This window comes from Tachypleus tridentatus, chromosome 8, assembly GCF_004210375.1.
Source record: "Tachypleus tridentatus isolate NWPU-2018 chromosome 8, ASM421037v1, whole genome shotgun sequence".
Taxonomy (NCBI): domain Eukaryota; kingdom Metazoa; phylum Arthropoda; class Merostomata; order Xiphosura; family Limulidae; genus Tachypleus; species Tachypleus tridentatus.
In genome coordinates this window covers 124,333,514-124,358,092 of record NC_134832.1, presented here as the reverse complement: position 1 = coordinate 124,358,092, position 24,579 = coordinate 124,333,514, and the positions used below count along the sequence as shown (strand labels likewise).

Here is a 24,579-nt window from a genome sequence, read left to right as displayed (position 1 = left end):
TTGTACATACACACATCACGAACTGTGAAGCTACTTATGAACACGTCTTTTCGGGTCGAATACGCAAGGAAAATTATTTAATACTTCTTCCCTCATCCTCTTACAGGGATTTCCATACAAATTATTTTGTGTTCCTCATCGAAAAACAATATAAAAGAGGTATAATTATTTACAATGGTATGGTAAGTTCTGGAAGGGACGTGTTGGCTCTATGGTGAAATTCTGGATTTCAGAACTGGTGAGCCGCGTTTGAATATGTGCGATACCATAAAACATTTCTCATACTTTAAGCTGTGGGTAAATTATAAGAGTAACAGTAAATCTCTTAGCGTGGATGATGAGTCTTTGGCGTTGCTGACTAATCTCTGGTCGATAGTTTATAATTAGGGACAACAGCAGATAGCCTTAGTAACTTTGCCATAATTATGAAACACAAATATAGACAATTAAGATCTATCTTTTAATTTTGCATCCAGATCCGTCGGCGGTAAGCTGGAGAGCCTATAACGGCAGGATTTAGGGTTTGATTCAAGCAGTGGGTATAGAACAGATAACACGCTGTGAATCGTTGTGTTTAACAAAAAACGAAGACATGTAATTAATAAGAAATAGAAACTTAAACAGTAATAACTGTGTTATTATGTGGGTCATCATAAACTACGGATGATATAAACAGGAATAAATAAATAATGCCACAAAAAATCCAATTGATGTAGAAAAATGTTACTGGAAAAAATAATTAAAACATTGGGTGAAATATTCGCTTTAAAATTATAGTGAAGAACCAAGAACAGAAACCTTGTCAAAAAAATAATTTTTTCGAATCAAGAACTTCAGTCAATATTCTTGTTAGTTTCAATAATAACATTTCTCTACATTTAATTGAGTGATATGTAACAGATGTAGGTACACGCAATAAATTACTCCACCCCACTCTGTGAAGACAGAAACTAATACACGAATCTCTTCATCTAAATGAGATATTAACAATAAATTTAACGTGAAAGGTAAAAAAATTCTCTCGATGGGACAGCGGTAAGTTTACGGGCTTACAACACTAAAATCCGAGGTTGGATTCCCCTTGGTGGATACAGCAAATAGCCCAATGAGACTTTGCTCTGAAATAAAGAAATAATAACTAAAAATAAGTAAAGAAACGCTTTTTTTTTGGCAAGATCGCATTTTAATAAATGCACAGAGATTGGATGCAACTATAGAAAAGGCCCCTCGCTAGTACAGCGGTAATTCTAAGGATTTACAACCCTAAAATCAGGGGTGCGATTCCCCTCGGTGGGTTCAGCAGATAACCTGATGTGGCTTTGCTATATGAAAAACACACACACTATAGAAAAAAAATAATTAAATTTTTAAAGAATTTAAAATTATATTAATAAAACCAGGGAAAAGTGTTAGTTTGAGTGATTCAAAAACTGGTTATTTTTATGTACTTTCAAAGATTAATAAACAAAAACGATTAATAAAATATTCTTGAAACAAGAAGTGAAACTATTACTATTGGAAAACCTCCTATTTCAGAAGGTTTATTTTGAATTTCCTATAAAGCTACACGAGGGCTATCTGCGCCAGCCGTCCCTAATTTAGCAGTGTAAGCCTAGAGGGAAGGTAGCTAGTCATCACTACCCACCGCCAACTCTGGGGCTACTCTTTTACCAACGAATAGTGGGATTGGCCGTCACGTTATAACGCCCCCTGGGCTGAAAGGGCGAGAATGTCGGGTGTGACAGGGATTCGAACCTGCGACTCTCGGATTACGAGTCGAGTGCCTTAACCGCCTGGCCATGCCTGGCCTATGAAAGATGTATAAAAAATTAGAAGAAAATAAGAATTTTGTTTATATATATATATATAAAGTAGTTTACCATTAGTTCGTATACGTTGTATCTTTTTAACTGAATTCTGATTTGGCTATATTCATCTGAAGGACGGGCTGTGTTGTTTGTTGTTAAATGAAAACTGTATAGTGCGCTATCTGCGCTCTGTCCACAGAGGGATATCGAGCCTCAGATCCTAACGTTGTATATCCTTAAAAATACCATTGTCCCAACGGGAAAACTGGACAACAGGAATGTCGCGAGATGCTATTTTTGCTATGATTTGTTAACACAATTTCATTTAAAACAAATACGAATAAAATTTCTGTTAATTCAATCTGTGATGTCAGAATCCTCTATAAACGACGACCTGTGGTTGTACGGATGAAGCTTCTATGGCCTGAAATTTTGTTTTCATTTCCCACTTTTCATATAGAGATCAAGTGTCCAAGCAACAAGTAGTTTATAGTTAAGATTTTAATATGGAAAAGGAAACGTTTGCTTGTCGTCTTCATGTTTTACTATGCAATATTTTGTTTTGAATTGTTGCACTTTCTTAAACTTTCATTAATGACGTACAATTACACAATATAGTACAATATTAATCGCTTCGGTGCAGACATACGTGTGTCTAGAAAACATCGTAAGTAAGCCCCGCTCATCAATGCTTGAAATATTTTCGGAATGGTATCATTCTTATGAAATAAAAGTTTACCCTTAAAAATTCCCAATACTACAAAAGCATTTTAGAAACATGTACGAAATTTAAGAAAGCTTTTATTTTGCAACATTTTAAAAATATCACCTTTGGAGATTACCATTTCAATGATTGTTAAAAGTGGTTTACGGTAAATCTGAAAGCTAATAACGTTGATTATTAGCAGTGTGTACTTTTTTTTTAAATTTTATTAAAATCTATAAATGCAAGTTACGATAAAACAAACATTACGTCGTTTTGGTCATCGTTTGTAATGAATCCATTTATCAAAGTTTGGCTGTTTCCATAGAAACATTTATTGTACTAAATACATGCTCGGCAGTGGTTGTAATTGTTTGACATCTTTCACATCTACAACCACTTGGAGCATCTTCATCGCTAAAGGTGAAAGTTTTAAGTTGAAGATGGTAACCATCAAAGGTCCAGATTTATTTACTTCATGAATATTTTGAAGGCAACGCAGCATATTTCAATCACTTCAGTTATTTTATTTTATTGAAGGAACTCAGGACCATTCACCAGTCTTACTTCCGACGCTACTGTTCAAGTTCATTGGTTGATTATTTTAGAGCAAAGCCACATTGGACTAATTACTGTGTCCACCGAGGGGAATTGTACCTCAGCATGGGCACCCACAGAAACATGTACGCATTGGATAATCTTTTAAAGTGTTAGTCAACAGACGAAATGAATATGTGTTATGTGTGCTTAAGGACACACACAAATTTACTCTTTTTAATAAAAATTACTAAACGCTGTTAAGTTTACATCATAATACATGCAATTGTTTTATGAAATGTAAGGATTTTAAGTTGATATTAGAAAGATGAAATTAGCATTTTTCCTAGTGTAAAAATTAAGGAAAATAAAACTAACTAAACGTAAGTCTGCACGTACTTTCTTGGCCAAAATGTTTACATACTGTTCTGTATTGATGTTATATTTATATTATTGCCTGAGAAGTAATAAAGGTGGCGTATCTTCGGGCAAATATGTAAAATTTCTTATGCTGGTCTGTATAATTTGTTTCAAGCATTTGTTCATCAAAATATATATACACATGTTTTGTGTAAAAGGATGTGTTTTGGGTATAATCTCTCCGAAACAGATCAACACTTTGTTTAGACAATGTCTTTGTACTTGGTGTGGAATCATGCCTTGTCTTGTGCCAGAAATGAGTCAACTTGTTCGACAGTTCAGAAATAGTATGAAGCAAACGGATATTGCCTGAACAGTAGTGTGTCCCCAGTATACTGTATCCAGAATCCTAAAACGTCATCGGACTATTGAAAACAGTGTTCCAGGAAAGTCTATAGGTTGAGTCCGAAAAATTACTCCCAGAGATAACCGTGTTTTCATTAGGCTAACAGATAAAGGTCGAAAGAGATCTTGTAACACCTTTCGATAAAAGTGGTGTGAACACATTCATTCAAGAGTACTCAGAAGAAGAGTGAATAGGAGACTGATCAAACAAGGTTATTTTGAAAAAAAAAGATATATCTGTAAACCAATATTAACCAGAATTAATCGCCATCACTGTGTTACTTGGGGAAGACAAAATGCCATCATACAGTTAATACACTGGCGACATGTCATCTTTACAGATGAGCCCTGTTTTCTGCTTGTTAAAACTGGCGGTAGGATTTGTATTTGTCATTTGCCTGGAGAATACATGAGGAAGACTGTTGGTGCAGCATATGTTTGGGCAGCCATTTATCATGTTGGAAAATTATTTTTCGTATCTTAAAGGGAAGCATCAACGGCACATTTTACAGGCACGTGTAGGTGACATCTCTATTATATTCTAGATCAAGGTTTGGCAATAACTTTATCTTCGAGGATAACAATGCCACTGCTTACAGTACGCATATTGTACAGGATTATATAGACTAGGAAGACATTACAAGATTACTATTACCAGAAAAATCTCCGGACTATAATCCCATTGCGATTTATTGAGCAGAACTAAACCTGAAAATTGATAACCACAATACTAAGTTAGCTATTATAGCTGAGTTGCAACGCCTTCTAGTGACAAGATGGGATGAAATCACGGTGAATTATATCATTAACCTCATCAACAGCATGTCATGTTGCGAGGTTATTAAAATACCAACCAAGTACCGAGTGCCTAATATGAAGTGATATAAAGTTATAGACGCTATTTATAACAGTTTGGTGTTATATTTTGTCATTATATACGTTTTAGTAAAGTTTTTTCGTGACAGGTGAAATAATGAATCACATATCTTTCTACAGGTGTCCGATAAAATTGTTTTCTGTTTTGATAAATCGTTCATGATGTTCATAAAACCTGTCTCGTTATACAAATTACATATGCAAATGTTTAATATAACATACATTTTTCAGTTTAACAGCGCTAAGTGTATTTGTATACCATCTTAATAATAATGCAAACATTTTGGCCAAGACTCCTCAGTGGAAAATGACCTTCACGTTGTGTCTTTAGAAAATATAGATTAAACTGCTGTATCGTCAATGTTTTGATCTAATACTTTAAGACTGGAAGTAGTTGGTTTCTTTTTATTTGCCCATTATTGATGATATATAGGGAACAATTTAATCTTCAGAAATATCCTTTTGATGTGAAGAAACTTGTAGGATGTGCAGAGATGTTGTAGTGACCAAATGAGTCTACTGCGCTCTAGATGTTTGTAAAACCTTTAGTGGACTATAGTACACACTGAAGACTACACACTGCCCTCTAATCCATCATCACCTGTAACTTTCGATATTGCTATCTTTATATGCAATCATCCCAAAAACCCAACATAATTGTTCTCACAACATACGTCAAACCATATCCACACATTTATTTTGGCAGTGGCATAGAAAGATTAGATTGAATTAATACTGAAACCTGTCCAGGATCGACACATTATTAGTTAATATGATTCATCTCAAGTTTCTTCTTCACTACTGAATGAGTATTATCAATATGGCTTCAGTCTCTAAGCAACCAGCTATAACAGAGTTCAGCTACATTTACTTGAAGGTCTTGGAAACCATCCACTTCGTGTCCTCATTTACAAGATCAAAGTGAACCATAGTCCTTCGCATCTTCTTATAAAATAATTCCTGGCGTTCACGTCTACAAAACATGAATATTTGATTCTCCACCTAATAGAGTTGACATCTAATTTTAGTAGCAAATCTACATAAGTAAAACAAATAGTTTACCGTGTAATACAAGACATGTGAATCATAGTATGATACTTTAGTGCTTGTTGATCAATTTTCATAATCCTATTACCATTCACGAGACTAGGTTTGTAAGAAAGTTTCCAGATATCACCATAATCTACGTTATGTAGTTAACAGGAAAACCTGGGCGCCTCCTGACAACTATGCATTGCAGTAGCTAGTATAGAAACGTGAGTAACTGATGCTCTATGTTTACACACGTGGTTGTGGCGTGATCCGCAAAGGGGGGTTTCGTTTAATTAACTCCTGGATGAAATAAAACACGCAATTAAATTTAATCATTTAAAATAATATTGTAGCAAACAAGAACGATTTAGCATCTTTAGAAATAATTGAAACTGTCGATGTTTGATGTGTGCATGTAATATACATATTTCCCTAAGCCTTACACTGGAAGCCGAGTGACAAAGCCAATTTGCAAATTAATTTATATTTATGCATTTAAAACTTCATCAACCAAACTAAAATTAATGATCCCTACACTCGTAAGACAAACGTAAAAATTACAGCACGTGCCACACAGAGATAGTTTGTTTGTTTATTTTTAAATTTCGCCTAAAGCTACACGAGGGCTATCTGCACTAGCCGTCCCTAATTTAGCAATGGAAGACCAGAGGGAATGAAGATAGTTACATCACCTATTGCCAACGCTTGGGCTACTCTTTTACCAACGAATAGTGGGATTGACCGTCACATTATAACGCCCCCACGGCTAAAAGGGGCGAGTATGTTTGGTGTGACGGGGATTCGAACCGGCAACCCTCGGATTACGAATCGAGTGTCTTAACCACCTGGCCACGCCGGGCCGTTTTTCACTTTGTCCTAACACTTTTACACAGTGCTGTAGATCAATCAAATATCACTGCAGAATTCAAAATCTTCCAACAAAACAAAATAATTAATACAAATGTTTAAAAATAGAGCTAGTCGAGCTCGCTGAGATACAGGGTAAAATTAAGATTTGTTGATGAGATACGATATTATGTATACATATAAATGAAACTGTAACTGACTGTAAGTCATTTATTTTCCATTAAAAGCTATTTTTGACTATGCAACGCTCATTCGTAGCGAGAGCTCACTAATGACAAGGTGTTAATGGTTTATTAAACAAGAAAGACAGACAACGTCTGATCAATATATTTTTTCTTAATTGGTTATGTTTGTTTCTAAATTAATAACAGTATGTACCAACTTTTGAAACTGCGCATCCAGTGATCCAATGTTTATTTCTTTATTTACAAAAACACGTTAGTTCCTTCACGTCATATTTTTAATTTGGAAAAAAAAACAACATTTTGTGTACAAAAAGTATTGGTTATTACTCCGTTAAATTTTGTGTACAAGAAGTATTGGTCATTACTCCGTTAAATTTTGTGTACAAGAAGTATTGGTTATTACTCCGTTAAATTTTGTGTACAAGAAGTATTGGTTATTACTCCGTTAAATTTTGTGTACAAGAAGTATTGGTCATTACTCCGTTAAATTTTGTGTACAAAAAGTATTGGTCATTACTCCGTTAAATTTTGTGTACAAGAAGTATTGGTCATTACTCCGTTAAATTTTATATCGATGTAGATCCCAATAAGCTTACTTAATTTAATGGATTCGAAAACGTTTAGTATTTTATAATGCAGAGTCGAATGGAAATTTGTTTTACGTAAACAACGAATGTTGCAAAAATAATTTACTTGTGTCTTTGCGTAGCACACTGATTATTATATATCCTACTAATTTTCCCTTCCGTTAATCATGAACTAGTCAAATAATATATGCAAATGAAAATGAAATACGTCACATACTCAACCCTCTGTATTATTCATTTGTTTTGTGGAGGCAGCGTTCCCCCTTCCTTTATATTCAAAAAATCTAACTTTCTAATGAGCATATACATTTATATGTTTTAGGTACATCCTAAAATAAGGCACTTCGCGAAATGACTAAGAGCTTTCATTCATCATAAAGTGAATGAAGTTGGTAGTCATGATGCAAAATGTGTTATGTTTGTAACATAAACATATACACATGTAATATATTAATTTAACTTTATCAACTGAGCTGAAAAGGTTTGTTCGCAACTGCCTGTCGTGGAAACACAAGTGTAGAGGACGACGTTTCGTCTTCATTTGCCGTCCATTCTACAAAGTTTCATCATGAACACTCTGCCTAAACAATCTATCAAAGGTTTGTTTGTAATTAGGCATAAAGCTACACAATGTGCTGTTCGTGCTTTGCGCACCACTTTTATCGAAACCCAGATTCTAGCGTTGTAAGCCCGCAGCTACTGCACCATGTTGGGTGGATGAAATTTAAGAATATCACATTTGTACAACAAACAAGTAAAAACAAGCCACAAGTGAATTTTGTCTGATGAGTTATCTTGAGAAAGTACAATGTATTCAACAGCCCACAATACATTGGACTTAACCGTTTGTCACATGTCTCCCATGTGAAATTAAAAAGAAACTACGAGAACATGTTTTAACTCAACTCTCTGGTAACACTTGAAAGTTAAATAAAACATCGTCGATGATAAGTTAGATGTGTTTGTTTGTTTTGAAATTTCCGCAAAGCTACACGAGTACGATCTGCGCTAGTCGTCCCTAATTTAGCAGTGTAAGACTAGAGGGAAGATAGCTAGTTATTACCAGCCACCTCCAAATATTGGGCTACTATTTTACAAACAAATAGTGGGAATGACCGTCACATTATAATCCCCCCCTGGCTGAAAGGGCGAGTATGTTTGGTGCGAGAGGGATTCGAGCCCGTGACCCTCGAATTATGAGTTGAGTGCCTTAACCACCTCGCCTTGCCGGGCCTATTTTAATTAGATAGATAGATAGAAACTGAAATATTATCTATAACTTAAACCTAAAACTACTTTGAAAGACAATTGTTCAACGAAGTTAATTGTTATTGTTTTGTTAAATGCAAAAACTACAATTAATAAAAATATAAGAAAAGGGAAAACATAGTTTTATCTTAATATCATTATATCGATTAAAAATAAAGTCATAAAGAATATAATTTAATCATTAATTGCTTGTTTTTTAATGATATCTGATTGAAAAGTGTCTCTTTTCTTACCTTTACTATAGTTAAATATTTTATTATATTTATTTTGTTATACTTCTTCGCATCCAAGTGTAAATAAATCTTACAAGTTTATGAAAAAAATATTGATAAATGATTTTGAATTTCGCGAAAAGCTACACGAGGACTATCTGTGTTAGCCGTTCCTAATTTAGAAATTTAAGACTAGATGAAAGGCTGCTAGTCATCACCACCCCCGCCAACTCGTGGGCTCCTCTTTTACCAGCGAATAGTGGGATTGATCGTAACGTTATAACACCCCCACAACTGAAAGGGCGAGCATACTTGGTATGACGGGGATTCGAACCTGCGACCTTCAGATTACGACTCCATCGCCCCTAACCATCTTGCCATGCTGGACTAATTAAAATACTGATTAAATCAGGCTAACAGAGACATAGGTAATGACACGACTTTTCAAAATAAAATTCAACTTATCAATTGTATTTGTTCACTTCTTCATCATTGACGTTAACAGATGAACTAATATTCTGAGATATCAGTTAACTACTATAGTGTTACCTGTCTTGCTACATTAAATTATATATAAGAACTAAAAACTGATTATTTCATACTTATTTTGTGTGCTTGTTCAAACTGTCAAACAATAATGCTTGTATAAAATATGCTACTAGGTTGAGTCAACTTTAGAAAGAAACCTTTATCAGGTTTGTTTGTTTGTTGTTTTGAATTTCGTGCAAAGCTACACGATGGCTTTTTTATACACTAACCACGCCGGACCGAGTCTATTGTAAAGCACCCTAAAGCACGTTTGTTTATTCTTTTTTACGCTAAAGATAGAGTTTGCAAAAAGTATTTATGATTTCTATAATATAAACAATCCAAAAAAATACGAACAGACTTTATTTGGTGTTAGGTATATTTGTAAAGTTGCAAGCCTATATCATTCATTGGTATTAAAATTGGTTAAAATATTGTTCCGAAAATACAAATTTGTCAAACTTAACAGAAAAAGACATAGCACATAATTTGAAAATGCATATTTTCAGTTATCATAGGATACGTCTATGATTTTAACATCGTTAATATGCAATAAGTGATATTAATATCTTTACAGACAAGAGTCATTCATTATCCTGGATAATTAGCATCAAACTAAGCTGTCCTTACCTTATTTGCGCTCTTCGTTGATTCCATAATAAGTTCGTGTGATTTACCACCAAAGGATTAATTGATTCCTTTTCTTTCGTTATGAAAAAAGTCTTTCAACGACTTAAATTACTCTCTTCAAATTTTTCATTGTGGAATAGTCCATTATAATTTACTGCAATCGCTGGCTATTGAGATGAGATATTTTAAGATGATTTAAAAAAAGAGTTCCTGTGATAAAAAACTCGATAAGTCGGCCAGTCAATACTGTGAGAAAAAAAATTAGAACATGTTAGGTTGTATGTAGTTCATAAAGAGGAAAACGTCTATTATAACATTAATAATATTCATAACTTTACTGCTAGTAGAACTAAAAAGTTGTTTTTAACTCAAGCAAAATACTGGTGTCAGCACTGGAAGAAAGCTCTTACTGAACCATCGAGATAATCCCGATAACAGAAAGCCCAGCATAACTATATGGTTAAGGCGCTCGACTCGTAATCTGAGGGTCGCGGGTTCGAATCCCGTCACACCAAACATGCTCGCCCTTTCAGCCGTGGGGGGGGGGTATAATGTGACGATCAATTCCACTATTCGTTGGTAAAAGAGTAGCCCAAGAGGTAGCGGTCGGTGGTGATGACAAGCTGCTTTCCCTATAGTTTGACACTGCTAAGCTAGGGACGGCTAGCACATATAGCCTTCGTGTATCTTTGCGCGAAATTCAAAAACAAAGAAACAAACGTACAACGTACTCTAAAACCGATCTCAAAGAATCCTAAACCGTACTAGTAAACCTGTCTTTATTATTAAAAATATTAGAATAAGTGCAGAGTGGTGAAAAGCTGTGTATAGTTCTTGGAGCAGTCTGTAGCACAATGAATATAATTAATAAGGGAAAATTGTTTTGATACATTTACAAGAAGGAATAACTGAAGATATATGTACACGAATTCCCTCACCCCTAGTGGCACGTCTGCGAACTTACAACGCTAGAAACAGGATTTTTACACCCGTGGTAGGCAGAGCTCATATAGCCCTATATGTTTAACTACAGTAAAACAAACATGCAACCTACGTGAATGAAGGTATTTTGTACTTGTTTCTGAAAATGGCACTAGGTGGTGACACTCTAAACTTTTTAAAATTTTTACACTATGATGTTTCTTTAGTGTTATTAACTTTATAACCGTCCTTTATATCAGATATGCACGAGAAAAAAACTTCTTACACTCTGTACACAACCAAAATGCTTAAAATATTAAACACATCTAATTCAATCTTCATAATGTGATTCGTTTAGTAAATTCCATAGTACAATGATTTTTTTAATGTTATCCCACATCAAAATGGTTTGATCATCAAATTTTATGTAAGTAGTGAGAGATGTCGAACATTTCTAATCAAGAGAATGATATAATATACTCTAAATCTTCTGCATTTGATTTTATATAATGTGTCTGTAAGTAAATAAAACATGCTAAAGCTGATATGTTTATTAAATGAATTAAAACGAATAACCAAGAGAAACCGACTATACATTTCGTGTTTACCTTCTGATCTTTATATTAAAGTATTCAACTTTTGATTATTTCAAATACCAAACTAATTTCTTTGTCTGCTTTAAGTGCAATCGGCTTTATGTGATGTGTCCACAACAGGTATCAAATCATGAATTTTAGCTGGGTCACCGAAGGCAACTTATGTTTACCTCGTTCAGTGTGATTGTATTTGAAATTTTAGCTGCGCTTGCGAGTAAAGGTTTATCCAACAGAAGATTGAAAGCTACTGCTCGAAGTTGTTGAAAATAGCAACTCAGCTTACCAGTTCAAAGAAAACATTGACACTGACATATAATTATTTTTTGTTTTTATGTAATTTGTTAGTTTTAACGTTCAACCTGTATTTTTATTGAATTTCGCATAAAGTCATACGAGGGCTTCCCCGTCGCACCACACATGCTCGCCTTTCAGCCGTGAGAACGTTATAATGTGACAGTCAATCCCACTATTCGTTGGTAAAAGAGATGCCCAAGAGTTAGGCAGATAGCCCTGGTTGTTGTTACAAATTTAATATTTAATTTCGTGACCAATATCTGTATAGTCACAGTAACTTTAGATTTCAGTTCCTTATAAAGAGGGTTTTTGATACATACATTTCGAAAGAAAAACTCTCATCCTTTTACCCACTAATAAATAACCTGTTTGTTTGTTTGTTTCTTTCGAGTGTTCTCAGAAAGTTCCATAAGCTCTATCCACGCTAGTGTTCCTACTTTTGAGTATGCGTGTGTGTTTTCTTATAACAGAATCACACATGGCTATCTGCTGGGTCCAACATCTAATTTCAAAATGCTTTATCTTGCACATTAGTTCTTGGTGGGTACGTGGATGGACTTATAGTAATATGTATGAATTAGTTAAACAATGCATAATAAATTACACTTATATAATTTGCAAGTGTACCTGGTTCCGCTTGGTTATATCTGTGGTAAGTATATGTGCCAGTGAACACCTATTTTTGTGAATCAGAAAGAAGGGTTTGTAATTGATTATTACTATCAATAACATTGTAAAATTAGCACGAAATTCAATCTCAGGCACCTATTTTTCGGACCCGCCATGGCCACGTGGATAGGGCGCTAGACTCGTAATCTGAGGTTCGAATTCCCGTCACACCAAACATGCTCGCCCTTTCATTTGTGGTTTCGTTATAATGTGGCGATGAATCCAACTATTTGTTGGTAAAAAAGGAGTCCAAGAGTTGGTGAGGAGTGGTAATGAACAGCTGCTTTCTCTCTAGTCTTACACTGCTAAATTAGGGACGACTAGCGCAGATAGCTCACGTGTAGCTTTGCGTGAAACTCAAGAAACAAGTACCTATTTTTCAAAATTTTTATGGGGGTATTCCCCCAGACACTTTAACGTGTACATGCCTTTTACACTATTCTGAGTTGGCTGACCAATTAAAAAAACAAACTCTCTTCACCCCTGTATCAATTACTAAAAGAGTAACCTAAGAGGTGTTTTTTTATATATTAGGAGTTATTAATCTAATTGATTTTTTCATTTCATTTTACTAATTCATTTCACGAGTTATTTTGGTTTGATTGGGTTACAAAGTAATATACTTATGTCCTACTGTTTCAACTACTCTTTTCTGCCTCTTTGTTGGTTAAGCTTGATTTCGCAAAATTTCTTCCTTTCAGTTAACTATGAAACGTAAGTACAGCGTATGTTATGGTAAGGGGGATAGTACTTGCCCCGTTATTTTTTGATGGATTATACGCTTGTATTTTATTAATAACCACGTGAGAATTATAGCGGTGTGTCATTTATGTTATTTTATTTGTTCAAACCTACACAATGGACTACCTGCACTCTATCCAATACGGGGAATCGAACACCAGATTTGTGCGTTGTAAGTTTGTAAACTTACAACTGCCCTACCGCATGTTTCTTATTAGTGCAATTAGACATATGGCAAGAAAATGTCATTCTATGAAACTCTAGTTTCCAAAATTATCTATATAAACTATCAACGCCTACAATTCTCAGATATTTACACAAATTCAAAATTTGCCACCAATAATAGATTACTAGTAACTAACTGACAGATGCATAATTAATTTAATTTGCTTTCTCTTGAGCACAGACTGGAACGTATTATAAATACATAATGTATATTAAACTGATTGGCAAAGAAACAGTAACGGAAAAAGTCTATATTATGTATAGTTCTGATGAGCCCTTGGATACTGTTACGTTTCCCAGCTCGTGGAGGGTCACAGTCTTGACAGAGAAACTGAAAACAGCATGTTGATGGATAATACAGAACATGTTTCACTTGTTCCTCATATGAAGATGTAGCAGAACACCATGTGTCGCACGCTGATACAGTGGTATGTTTACGGACTTACAACGCTAAAATCAAGGGTTCGATTCCCTCAGTGGACTCAGCAGGTAGCCCGACGTGGCTTTGCTATAAGAAAACACACACACCATATGTACAATAGTTTCCTTTGAAGGAACTCCTACGTATTGGCGGGCGTTATCATTTACACAGACCAAGTCGTTATCTGTCGTATAAAACCTGGTATCTCATCTCTGTAGCTCGCAGATTTGAAAAAACAAACTGTCATTAAAGCTGTAGTCGTGCTATGCCGCGTTACTCTGTAATAGCCCAGGTCGTCTTCATTCTTTAGCTCTGCAGTTTGTGATTTTAAGATAAAACCCTGAAGAGCACTAACATCCAGTCTTGAGCTCAGTCTCAAGAGTCTTGCTTACAACGCTGGGTCAACAGAATCCCACCTAGTACAGGCTTTCCATTGCTGCAAACTTACTGATTCGTTAGAGTTCACTGCAGACAGTTTGACACAATAGAAAGTCTTCAATTGCGTTTTGAAGGTTGTAGTGGAGTTTCTGTTGTGTTTAATTAGGATGTCAGTGAAGGTCACAGTGGAGCTTCTGTTGTGTTTAAGTAAGATGTCAGCAAGTCTGTATACGTACATATGTTTCATCATGACATCTCTTTAATTCTCAGTGGGTTGTTTGTCGCTTCCAAACACCGGTAACAAAATACTATGAGTCACACCTGAGGCAGTTTCAACATGACCTTAAGACATTTCGTTTTGAAGCATACTGAAGTCACGTGACAGTATCATTACATTTAAATGGTTTTTGGCAAATGCTTCAGCAAACATTGTTTGTTTGTTTGTTTTGAATTTCGCACAAAGCTACTCGAGGGCTATCTGTGCTAGCCGTCCCTAATTTAGCAGTGTAAGACTAGAGGGAAGGCAGCTAGTCATCACCACCCACCGCCAACTCTTGGGCTACTCTTTTACCAACGAATAGTGGGATTGACCGTAACATTATAACGCCCCCACGGCTGAAAGGGCTAGCATGTTTGGCGCGACTGGGATGCGAACCCACGACCCTCAGATTACGAATCGCACGCCTTAACACGCTTGGCCATGCCGGGCCACAAACAAACTTGAAATACTGTAACATTAAAAATTGACATATGATATCTAAAGTATATCAGCTATCAGTATATCTAAAGTATATCAGCTATCAGTATATATAAAGTATATCAGCCTGTGACTTTAGCGATCCTTCTCATATATCTCATTTTATATTACTTTATTTTCCCAGAACTTATAATAACTGACGACAACATGAAGTTGATGAAGTGGATGGAATTACACTTTGGGCGTTCACGTCGCAAGTGTAAGAAGGGAAAGACACAAGATCCACCAGCGGACAGCCAGGAATACATCGGGTGTTTAACCATAGCTGATGAGATTCCTTCTGAATTTCCTGACTTGGACAATATTTTTTCTCACACTATTAATCCCAGAGGTTGTCTAACACCTCAGCTTCCCAATAAAAAGAACAAGAAACCTGTTAACATTAGAACCAGCTTTCTAGATCTAGCGGTTTTACCAGACACCAGTTCACCTCGTCAGAGATCTAAAATAAAAACGAATCCCTGGCTACCATCACGTGGCTCCATTTCTAGTTCTGTGAGTAGTGGCTCCCAGTCGTCCAGCACCTCTGAAAACTCAGAGAATTGTGATCTTGTAATGAAACCTCCTGGACCATGGGCCTCACTTTCGTTTCTTCCAAGTGGTCGGGAATATAGCCCTTTACCGGCAATTCGAAGGATCAGGCTACTGGAATGGAACTCGCCAGATAGCACTCGACTTCCATGTTCTCCCGTACTTTCAAACTTTAAGTTGAACGAGCAATCCAGCGTACGACGAATGGTCACAACGCCAATGTCTCAGCTGGACTCTAGCACCAGCCTAGAGAACGAACCCAACGTTAGACAAGAAGTCGGCTCTACATCCATCGATACGTCAGGAGACTCTTTTTACAAAAAATGGTTTTTAGACCCCAACCTGGAAGTTGATGAAGCTTTTTCTGAAGATTACCAATTATCGGAAGATGGTGATTCTATGCCCACAGTAAGCCCTACAGTCGCAAGCAGTCCACAAGCAGATAGTGCCTGTGGCAGCTGTAGTACCACGCCTCTTTCAGAGACCGCACAAGATCACCTAGAAAAACCTGATTTTGAGGAATCACTAGACGAAAAGATGGTAAGGCTACAAGCTCAACGTAAGCAGATGGCAGAGAAAATGACCGCAGTCCGCCAGGATGACCAGCAAAGGCAAGAAGAAACTGTCCGACTTCAGCAAGAACTGCTGGATTACCGAAGAGCTCTGCTGCTACGAACTCTTCAAGGATTGCGGAATCGTCTTGAACAACAAGGTGAGCGGCTTCAGAGAGCTTATGGCGCCACTGTAGAAATGAAGATGAAATTTAAAGATAATACTTGGGCCGAAGAAATAAATCAATGAAAATAGAAAAAAAACAACAACAACTGTACTTACAAATAACTTACCCTTTAAAAAATTACAATGAATACTGTTACTTCACATTTCTCCATTTTCACAGAACCTACGCATTCTAAATATTTAATTTATTCTTATTTTAAAGAACAAGTTGTTGTTTTTCGCGCAAGGCTACGCAATGCGTTATTTGCACTTTATCTACAGAGGAGATTCGAATCCCGTATTTTAGCGTTGTATGTATGGAAACTTAATGAAACAAGTCTCAGATTTTGTAACGTCTTGTCTTATAACTAGCATGTCCGCCTACCCCTGCCTTTGTATAATTCAAGCTGGTTAGCCACTTTGCAGTTTAAAGTAGATTTTTTTTGTAGCTGGTAAGTTAAAAATTCATTTCTTCCGTCCTACGAAATAGCCATATTAATTTGTTAAACCAAACTCTAATCCCAATCATAAACATTAGTTACGATTTCCGAAGCTATTGTTTCAGTTTATTTCTCTCCAAAGAATGTTCATATCACATTCAAATTAAAAAACAAAACAAAAAACAAAACTGTGGACAAACAAAGTTAGTCCTGCTGCTGATGAACAGCGATTTAATTTAAGTTCATTCTCTTTAGTTGTTTTTAGATCTGGTACAGTACACGTCTTCTTTTTAACTTAAAATACTTCATATGTAGTTCCACTTCCACAATTCTGGACAGATTACAATCCAAACATTTCTATTATTTATAAGCCAGGTATAGTCTTATACTTCTTCACGTAATTCGTTTTTTTTATTATTATTATTTCAGTTTTGAAAGCTTCTCACAATAGCAACGTTTGTCTACATTCTAATTAATTAATTAATCTCCCTAGCACATGTTCCTGAAGTAATAAACTGTATCCTACTACTCACCCTATCTTCTTCCATCCTCGTTGCAAACTTTCTTAAAACTGGGCATATAACACTAAAGTTAAATGATCCACGAAGCACCTAATAACTAAATATGGACACTATAGGTGTCATAATGTTGTATTACTGCAAATTCTTTCGTCAATTAGTATTACTCTGTAGTCATATGATAGAACTTATGAAACGTTAAGATTTTTACATTTAATAAAAATATTTAAATGTTTAAAACTTTCTCGTGTTCTTGCTAGGAATGCTTTATACAAGTCAAGGGTTTTTTGTAGAATATAATAAGCCTTAAAAATTAAAAGCTTTATATGTATTACTAGTCTTAGCACAAACATTTAAAACCTAATAGAAAAGTTAGTGAAATAGAATTCTATTCTTTCTGTAATTTTTGTGTGACGTTTAAAGATACTGTTATATTTTAGAACTTAGGGCTAGAATAAACTTGGATACTCCTGTCTTTTTTATATGTTTATTTAAGCAAGAATAACAACGTATTATAATAGCGTAGAAACCTTTAACGTAAAGGTTTAGTTGCAGAATATATATTAATTACCACATTGTTAACATGATAATTTTTCTAGGTGGTGGAATACTTACGCATTATTAATAGAACAATGTTTCTTAGTAGTGTAACAGCTACTGCATTATTCATAGAACAATGTTTTTTAATAGCATGACAACTGCTGCATTATTAATAGAACAGTGTTTCATAGTCATATGACAGCTACTGCAAAGTAATTTTGTATTCATTATACCAAACTTCGTGATGTCTATCTTGTGGATAATATTTTGGTATTTTTCGGAAATTAACAAGTAGCAGAGACATCTTAAGGAAACGGTCGAAATTATAAGTAAATTACTCATCATTTCCCTCTGTTTTTTGTAATTAAATTAATTTCTCCACGATGTTGAAATGACAGTTACACATACATACCAAAAAAGTAGAAAGGCAAAGTCTAACTTAATATATTTTAGTTCAAGTGAATTTAAGGTAAAGTCTTTCGTCAGGTTTTATGTCAGAAATACAGCGTGTTTCATAATGGAATATAAATAATTTCTTGGGAAAAAGCATATGCGGGAAAGAACTCGATAATGAAGTCTTTCTTCTCGATTTTATCATTACTTTTACAGATGAGAAACTAGAGGCCTCTTTCTACTGCAAACTGTCTCCAGATAATTTCATTTAATTACAACAAAGGTTGCCATTTTTAAATGACACTCACTAGTCTTAGAATAACTTGCTGAGACAACAAAGTATTTCACACAGCTTCAGAAAAATTAGTTGTTCTGAAACAGTCAGACAGAATCCCAGTAAGTGAATATTCTAAGCTAGAAAGATTCTCTTTTATTTCTTCCGCAAATATTTTACGAATCAAATAATAATCTGACTTAATCGATATCTTCAATCACCTGGATCACACGAAAAGAGAACTTAATAAAAGCCATCCCACTAATTTTGTCAAAGAAAGAACTCCATTCATTTTGATCAAAGGAGAAATTGAGCTAACAGAAACCATCCCACTAATTTTACCAAAGAAAGAACTCCATTCATTTTGATCAAAGGAGAAATTGAGCTAACAGAAACCATCCCACTAATTTTACCAAAGAAAGAACTCCATTCATTTTGATCAAAGAAGAAATTGAGCTAACAGAAACCATCCCACTAATTTTGACCAAAGAAGAAATTGAGCTAATAGAAACCATCCCACTTATTTTGACCAAAGAAAAAACTGAGCTAATAGAAACTATCCCACTTATTTTGACCAAAGAAGAAACTGAGCTAATAGAAACCAGACCACTCATTTCGACCAAAAAAGAAGCTGAGCTAATAGAAACCAGACCACTCATTTTGACCAAAGAAGGAACTGAGCTAATAGAAACTATCCCACTTATTTTGACCAAAGAAGAAACTGAGCTAATAGAAACTATCCCACTTATTTTGACCAAAGAAGGAACTGAGCTAATAGAAACTATCCCACTTATTTTGACCAAAGAAGAAACTGAGCTAACAGAAACTATCCCACTTATTTTGACCAAAGAAAGAACTGAGCTAATGGAACCCAGACCACTCATTTTGACCAAAGAAAAAACTGAGCTAATAAAAGCCATCCCACTAATTTCTTCAAAAAAGAGTCGAAGCTCAATCATTTTGACAACCCATATCTTAAACTACCGAATTAATTTAATCATTTCCCATCACTTTGATACATTAAATGTAGATTGAAATATATATTCATTTTTTTCCACAAAGACTCTTTCTGATTTACAATAAGCGCAAACAAAATTAAAATAAAACATACATTAGCACTTTCCAAAAGGGGCCTGTACAAAACACGTGTATGTAAACAACAGCAGAACCAGCCAAAGTGGATACCTCGTGCGCGACTACTAGTAAATTCATGGAAAAGATCGAAAATCTCTGTCAACATTCAAGGATAATACAGTTGTATATATGGCTTTATTGTAGTTAATACACTAAACAGAACATGCCTTAGATAAGTAAAACACCACACAGCGTTGAAGATTGATTTAGTAAACACCTTGGACAAGACAAGTAAAAAATGGAAACATTGAATTTCCAGTATCAAGGAACTTTAATTCTGATAATAATTACGTTACTAACAGTCACTCCCTCATTTTGAAATGTAATCTTCCATATAGAATTATCAGATGAAAAGTGTAGCATAACACTTGATCTTGGAACCATGTCCTTACAAACAAACAAAAAAAATAAAATTGACGAGCTATGAGATACTTTTACATATATGTTTGTGATAATATATACGTGTGTGCGTCCGTGTGTATTATACGCATACTCTATCAGCAATTTTTTTATACTTCTATCTTCTTACTAGAACTTTCACCCTGCATGACGTATTATTTTGAATTATACTTGAGTATTGTTGGTCTTACGGCCACGTGCCAGGTATAGGTTATTTTTCTTACAAAATATGTAGTTTCATTTTGGTAACACGAGATAAGTCTGCAGTGAAACCTGACGAAAAACGATAACACGAAACGTCGCTAAAATGAATGTATGAAAAATGAGGTTGATTTACTTCTGTGTACATACGTTGCTGTCTGATGATTTAGTTTCTCATACGTACTTTTGATAATGTGAAAAATAATTCTTTGTGCACAGTAAATCATATCACAGTAAAATAAAATATATATATAAATGTAGATTGTGTTGAACTTGAGTTACACTCGAGAGAAGTTTGAACACCGGCCACACTACAAGTTTATCCCCTCCAGTTATGTATTCATATAACAGCTTATTTGTCAGTGCGTAATCCCGATATGGCGACTTCGTACAAAATTCCTAACAACCAACCAAAAGGAGGCAATTGGTCGGCTGTAAGCACATTAACTTTTTTATTTATTTTTTACTTATTTATTATTAGGTGTCAATTTTTAAGACCAAGCGCCTAGTGTAAATAACAGAGAATTACAATTTTAATACAAACGAGAAAAGACGAAGTCTATTAAAAGTGCTGATCGTTACTATACCAACAGGACTAATAAACAGGCCTAATTTAATAAATAATTGCACAAACAAAAAAATTCAAATTAAAAGTCCATCGTTATAAAGTGTTAATATTATGTAATAGTAGTAGCGTTATTCATTTGTCTGTTAATGTCTTAACAATTAAAGAACCTTTATTAATTATCTATCTAACATCTTTTCGACGCTGTATACTGGGCCTACTTTTAGCACGTTATTTTGGTTATTAATATAGTTCAGGTGAAACATGTTGGGCAAGTGTCCTTTATCAGGTTTAACAATAATAAAACCTGATATTGCAGTTTAGTTACGAACAACATCTATGAAAAACGTCCATACAAAACTAATCAACATTTTTGTTTCTTTGTTTGTAGTTTTAAGTACAAAACTACACAATAGGTAGTCTGTGCTATGCCCATCATGGATATCAAAACCTGTTTTTTAGTGTTATCAATCTACAGACTTACCGTTGAGCTACTGAGGGATACTAAACAAAGGAAATTGTATTTACGCTTGAAAGGAATATAAATATGTTAAAGATATGATAATAAATGTTATGGTTTTAACACTTTTTTTTCTGAGCTGGTAAAATATTATTATAATTAATTATAGTTATCATAAGACATTGGTATTAGACTTATTACACTTCGAATATATTTATTCAGTTCCCCTTAAAATTTTTTCAGGATATTACGGACACACTTTTGGTTGAAATACACTTCATCTTTTAAAAAAAAAAAAAACAAGAAAGTGGATAGATAGAGCAATGTTATAGATATACTAGTATTCTATGGCAGTTATAATAGTTATAAGTATTGTTCAAAGACAATGTCGATATAAACTTTCGTAACTTTCATCTTCACATTGTAGGGTACTGCAGAATGTCAGTAAATCTTATGTTTTCAGTAAAGAAGAGATAACAATAGTTTTTGTTAAATCTTGAAGTAACAGCTACTAAAACAATATCTAGTTGTTTGTCGTAAGTAACAAATATACACAAAATGTTTATTTTACACGTTCTTTTGTGTTCAAGGAAACCAAAAATTTCTTCCCTAGCTTTTCGACTGAGAAACATACTTTCTTTTGTGTTTAGAAAGTTTAACAGGAACAATGTATAAATGACTGAAATTTGAACTACGGAGAGTGAAAATAACAATATTCTCCGAACACACTCTTATATATATAGAATAAATAGATAAAAAGCTTATATATATATATATGTGCATATAAAACAAATGGGCATTTATTTATCTGTAAACTTCAAAAGATCTTATTAAAAACAGCTGGAAAAATATTTCTTAAAAATGTGAATATCATTAACAGCTAGGAGGCTGGTTCTAAAATGGTATACTTTTACCGAAATACATTAATTTCAGTAATAAACTAATAATATGCGTTAATACAAATATAAATATTGTGAAAGAACAATAAAAGCGTTATTAGACTAAAAGACAATAACGTACATATATGTATATCCTTCCATACATATACTTGGATTGGACTTGATGCGTGTATGAATTTATGTATATTTACACATGTGGAAATGTATACGATATATATCGATTTTTGTATCTGGTGAATTCCCCTACCTCTCAATATTTTAGGGCCATCAATCATAATATTAAAAGGGTCGATTAACAGCCAACCGTGTAATAAATTTCAGTGTTTAGGTAACGTTTCTAAGTAATCTCAGAACAGAGAAAATAAAACAGAGGTAAATTAAAAAGAAAATGTTTCATACAAAAGCATAAAACTAGGAGAAATAAAAAAACAACATACTATATAGTTAAGTTGCAAGATTAACAGTAATTGTTTACATTCTTTAGCACTAGATGGCGACTGTTCAGATATAATTTGTTGACTTGTTAATCTATTCATATATATTTATAAATCGTCATCTTATAAACTTACATCCTGTCCTTTTTAGTTTAAAATCAACGAAGTTTATCGTTGGTTTAATTCCTATAACCTTTCAGAAGTTTTACTGTCGATGTTACTGTGTGTGATTACCTAATTTATTTAATTGTATTTAATTACTTGTTTACATATAAATAATGAAAGATGTAATTGTATCCACTATACGATTTAGTACTAAGTTCAGTTTTCTCTAACCAGTTTGAACTGTAGATTTAAATATGTCTGCACATTGAGAACGTATGAAATTATGTGCATGTTTGCATACTGTAGGTTTTTAAACTTTTGTTACAATGGTCATGTGTAGAAGATTTGATGTTTACTGATGGGGATCGCAAGTTTTAACTTGATTGCATCATGAGGCTTTCTTGGCAGGAACTACAGGTTGAATTTTGTCTTCGCACTCAAAAGTTTCGGTCCTAAGTGTTTCTGTGTAACCTGTGAGTGTATCACTCTGGTCTAGATGAATAATAAATTATAAAGATCTTTGTAGTCGGTTAAAATCGGGAGTGTTTTAATGTTTGTTTTTCATTTTAACAGTGAACGTAGAAACAATGTGTTTGCACAGTTTAAGTCAAATTCTACAATGCGTGTGCATTGCATCACTATAAGAGGCTTACTGCACTTCGGTATGTTGTCCCAACTATCACTGATGAGTCGTGAGATTGGTGAAGCGAGTATACTACAAAGGGAGTAGTAGCGAAAGAAATAAGAGATTGGGTTTCTATATTGTTTATTGATTCCTTCTTTTCTTACTAAAGTCACGTTTTACAGAATAAAAGTTCACAGTTGATATAAAAGTAGTGTATTTTAATTTTTTTTAACAGAAGCTGGAAATGGTGATTTTGCTCACATCTTGATTTACCCATTTGTTATTTTAAAACATTGTGTCCTTAGTTTAAGGCTTTAAACATACATTACTTCTAAAAGCTCAACACTGTGTGTTTGAGAGGTTATATGGCAATGAATAAATACTTAAATACTACATATCTGAGTGGTACGATTAGGTTTCAAGACTTTGGTAGTATTCGTATGCATGATTTTGAACACATTGCATGAGGTTTTCAATCCAGAACCCAGCGCATATTGTGTCAATCCTCCACACAGTTTGTTCCGTCATTTATCGAGATTCGTGTTAGATTTCAGGTATCATGTTACGTGCTTTGTTCATGTTTTATAATAGACGTTTAAAATTTGTATTTGTTAAAACTTTAAGAATTACTGCTCTATTATTTGTTTTTTCCTCTCAAGCTAGAATGGTCAGGCATAATTATAAAGTTTTAATTTGAATTGTTTACCTGACTAATCACGTAAAACCTAACATTGGCTAATACCAATCTTTGTTTGATTATAGGTTGGTTTAAACTGATGAGCCATAAGTGATTTTTTTTCAGCATTTGTTGAAAGCTAACTAAGAAATTAGAAGTCAAAGTACTTAAGGTATCTATGTTGTAGTTTAGGAAAATTTGGAATTGTGAAGTGTTGTGGCCATGATGTTTCCAAGGCAAAAGCTGTGATCATTTAAAAAAGATATTGTATGTGATTGTGAAATAAAGATGCAATAAAAAGGCTACTCTGTTTGAATATCATTGAAACTGTTGTACACAATAGTCCCTAAAAACAAATAAAACGATTTAGTAAATAATGTTTATCTGTATTAACTACTAAAATAACTGAATAAAATCGACAAACACTTCCATTTCTTGCTTGTTTATAGCTATTATATAATTCTGGAGGTACCACATAATCTACGTAAAGGTTCAATGGAGTAATTTATGTTTACTAAGTATGTATCTCACAGGTTATTATATAACTTTGCTACACTTTTTTGTGAACTTACTTTTAAGACAACTAAATAACACCTAAACGTAGTTCGACACACCTTGTGAATGATCAAACTTCGCACTTGTATTACGTTTGTAACATTATTGTGCA

General features: G+C 34.2%; 1 protein-coding gene across 3 annotated transcripts in view; it reads left to right on the top strand.

The window, feature by feature from the left end:
• Window positions 1-24,253, top strand: part of LOC143223407 (uncharacterized) — a 44,040-nt gene extending 19,787 nt beyond the window's left edge. For all 3 annotated transcript variants that reach the window (XM_076451350.1, XM_076451351.1, XM_076451352.1), the window contains one exon: window positions 15,126-24,253. In XM_076451350.1, coding sequence (XP_076307465.1) covers window positions 15,149-16,333 — 1,185 coding nt within the window. In that variant the 5' untranslated portion in view covers window positions 15,126-15,148 and the 3' untranslated portion in view covers window positions 16,334-24,253. The remainder of the gene's footprint in view (window positions 1-15,125) is intronic.
• The last annotated feature ends 326 nt before the right edge of the window (window positions 24,254-24,579 follow it).